Source organism: Poecilia reticulata, linkage group LG8, assembly GCF_000633615.1.
Source record: "Poecilia reticulata strain Guanapo linkage group LG8, Guppy_female_1.0+MT, whole genome shotgun sequence".
Taxonomy (NCBI): Eukaryota; Metazoa; Chordata; class Actinopteri; order Cyprinodontiformes; family Poeciliidae; genus Poecilia; species Poecilia reticulata.
This window is the reverse complement of record NC_024338.1, coordinates 7278744-7281807: the sequence shown is the minus strand read 5'-3', so window position 1 is coordinate 7281807 and position 3064 is coordinate 7278744. Positions and strand designations below refer to the sequence as shown.

The 3064-nt window shown below is 41.3% G+C and overlaps 1 protein-coding gene across 1 annotated transcript in view; it reads right to left on the bottom strand.

Annotated features, from left to right (window-relative positions):
- smurf2 (SMAD specific E3 ubiquitin protein ligase 2) overlaps positions 1-3064 on the bottom strand; it is a 59828-nt gene that overhangs the window by 33015 nt on the left and 23749 nt on the right. The window contains exon 3 of the mRNA XM_017306382.1: positions 607-715. Within this exon, the coding sequence (XP_017161871.1) occupies positions 607-715 (109 nt within the window). The remainder of the gene's footprint in view (positions 1-606; positions 716-3064) is intronic.

Below are 3064 nucleotides of genomic sequence, written 5' to 3'. Positions count from 1 at the left end.
AAACGAGAGAGAGAGAGAAGACGGAGCGAAAAAGAGAGAGAGTCTCGTATCCACGGCAACCAAACAAACTGATACACGTGCCGCCTCCCGTTGTTGGCCACGATTGACGGTTTGGATAAACCGGGGCGAATGCTGGAAACTTTCACTCTCACACGCTTTTTGTTGTTTTTTTTTCCAGGTTGCTTTTTTTCTTTTCTTTTTTCTTTTGACAGGGCAGACCGTCTTTTTGGGAKGGGAGAAAATGCGGAGCGCCGTACAACAAGACATGCACGTGCTTCAGTCAATGGAGGAAAGCGGTGTTTGCCGACWTCCCGCTCGTCTCCGCTTCGTTAAGTGCTGCTCGTTTTTGGACTCAGTCGTGATGTCATCGTAAAAAAGGATCCGCACACACCGAAGGAGCCAGATGTCAGAACTCCGTTCGTCTGTTGCCAATTAGGTCCCGTTAGCGTCTTAGCCCGAGACGCATTAAGGTTAAATAAAGACAGACGTGCGAAGTGTGAGGCATGAACCGATAGAAAAGGGGGAGCCAGAGGGCATTTTATCTCTGAAAACAGATGTCAGAAGTGTCATAAAACAACAAGAAGAAAGAAATCCACCGGGACTCACAGATCGTAGTGTTGGTTCCACTTGGGGTCAAGCGTATTCCTCACAGTGTCTGTGGAGTGGCACTGGCCTGAACCGTCCACGACAACCTTGGCAAACGGATCGGGGAGACCTGAGGGAGGGGGAAACACCGGAGAACGTCAAAAGTTTCAATATTTGAAAAAACAAAAAAGCTTTTCTTAAGGTGTAGAAATGGTCTAAATAGTTCAGCTGACTTTATTTACATTGGAATAAAAAATAGATTTTACAGTCATTGCACAAAGACACAAAATGTCTTTGCTAGGCTGCAGGAGGACAGGGGGGGGGATGAGTGTGATATAAACGCATATAGATAAGAAAAAAAAGTATTTATATTAAGGGTGAAACGATTGCTGTTTTCTGGCTGACCTGCCAATTCCGATTTTAGCCCATGCCGATTTTTTGGGTTTGAAAAGTTGCTAATTTGTCAACAGTTGGTTGACTATTGCTAACCCTGCAGTGCAAACCTGACCTGATGGGCAGGTCTATCGGTCAGCTCGCTCTCATGTCAGAGTAAAAGACAACAGTGGTTGACTTTCAAACTTTACAGARGTGGATCACAAGATCGGTTTATCATGCAACTATCTGCCGATCGGCGATCATCCAAAATTAAGAAAATCTGGGCCAATCGATTAGCTGGTCGATTTATYGGAGCACTCCAAATTTATATGCTCTGAACATTTCAGATTTTCTCTTGTTGCAACTACAAACGTCGACATGTTTTATGTCAAGTGAGTTTATGTGACRGACCATCAAAAAAGTTGTTCAAAAATAAATTAWGCTTTTTGTTTTACGCATTTAATCTGTAGTTTACGTTTAGATTCTGATCCCCTGCCTCAATACTTTTGGCTCTCACTACAATTACAGCTGCAAGTGTTTTGTGGCCTGACTCCAGCAGCTCTGCATATCTAGACTCATTGCCATTCTTTTGTGGTTAACCATTCGCAAGATAATCTCTTGAACCTGTGGTCTGGGCTCTTTTCCGTCTACTTTACAGCTACGGACGTCTTTGTGTTGGTATTTCACTCAAAATGGTAATAAAAGACACTCAACTTTGGCTGCAGTCCGGGAAAACGTTAGAAAGTTCTTTGAAAGACGAAGTTTGATGCATTTCATCAGCAYCGGTTTATAGTCTAAAGAACTAACAGTTGAAACTAAGGCTGGWACTTTAATCCATTAATTTTGATGTCCAACTCAATGTGTCAATACAAATTATGATTCATCGATCAGGATTTTCATTCTTAACACTCTAATCACATTTTTATTTTTTAAGATTCAAAAGCACAGAGTTGTAACCTTTGTGTTGTGTTTCTGGTACGGCCGTAAATCTGACTCAAGCAACTTCCGCATATGTGTATTTATTCAATAATTTGGCAGCACAAAGGGTTTTTGAATTGATATTTCGGCTTATTTTGTCAATATACAGTCTTCAATTAAAATATGATTAATTAATTACAGACCTTGCAATTAACTGAGTCCCATCATTAGTTGAAACATTTTAAGACGAACATAAYGCATCAGTCTTAAAAGAAATTGGTGGGCATTTCATTGTCTACAGCTGTAACAAAAAAAACCAAGAAGCAGATACTAAGAATTTTCCGTTTTTAAAAGATATGCGTAGTGAAAACCTGAGTCGTTCAGTGCTATGTGAGGCTGTAAGATCACAGACTAACGTAAACATCAGGGTCGATGCTAAGATCTCGATTTATTGAGCTGAGTAAACGCGACGCTAAACGAGACATTCTGAACAGAAATTGTTTTCTGCCACATTTTCATCCAAGCAAGCAGAGAGCTGCAGCCWGCTTTGCAGCACATGAGCAATACAGATAACATAAAAATCCACTTATATATGCRTGCAACACTCTGCAAAGTGCAAAAAACAGAGCAGGAGACTTAATTTTGTGACTTGTGTAAAGCCGAATTCAACTCAACTCCGGGTTGTGGGTGCAACTCCCCCGACAGCTTTCAGGGTGAATGTACTCTCTGCTCCTGAACACGGGAGGGGCAGGAACGGGAGGCGCAAAAACCACCCAACAGAGCGGAGGAACTTTATATGCTCTTTCACCATGACAGCCTGCTAAAAACACACAAAAACTCTGCCAACACCCAACAAGAAGGTATCAGGAAGTTTGGTCTGCAAGAGTGCAAGCTGTCCACGGCGACTCGGCACAGTATTCGTCCCCTTTCTTGTGCCAACCGCATGAAAAAAAAAAACGTTTTCTGGAGCAGAAGCTCATAAAACTTTACTTAATTCCACTTTGAGAGTAAAAAAACTGTTTAGGTGTCACGATTATTGGCGTCCCGGCTGATAATACTTTGTAAAAGAAAGACAGGAAAGAAAAAACCTGCATAGAGTATCTGCAGGTTTAGTCAAGTCAAATAAAATACTTTTTAAGACCTTTTTAATGCCACCTTGAATGAGATTTAAGATAAAAAATACAAA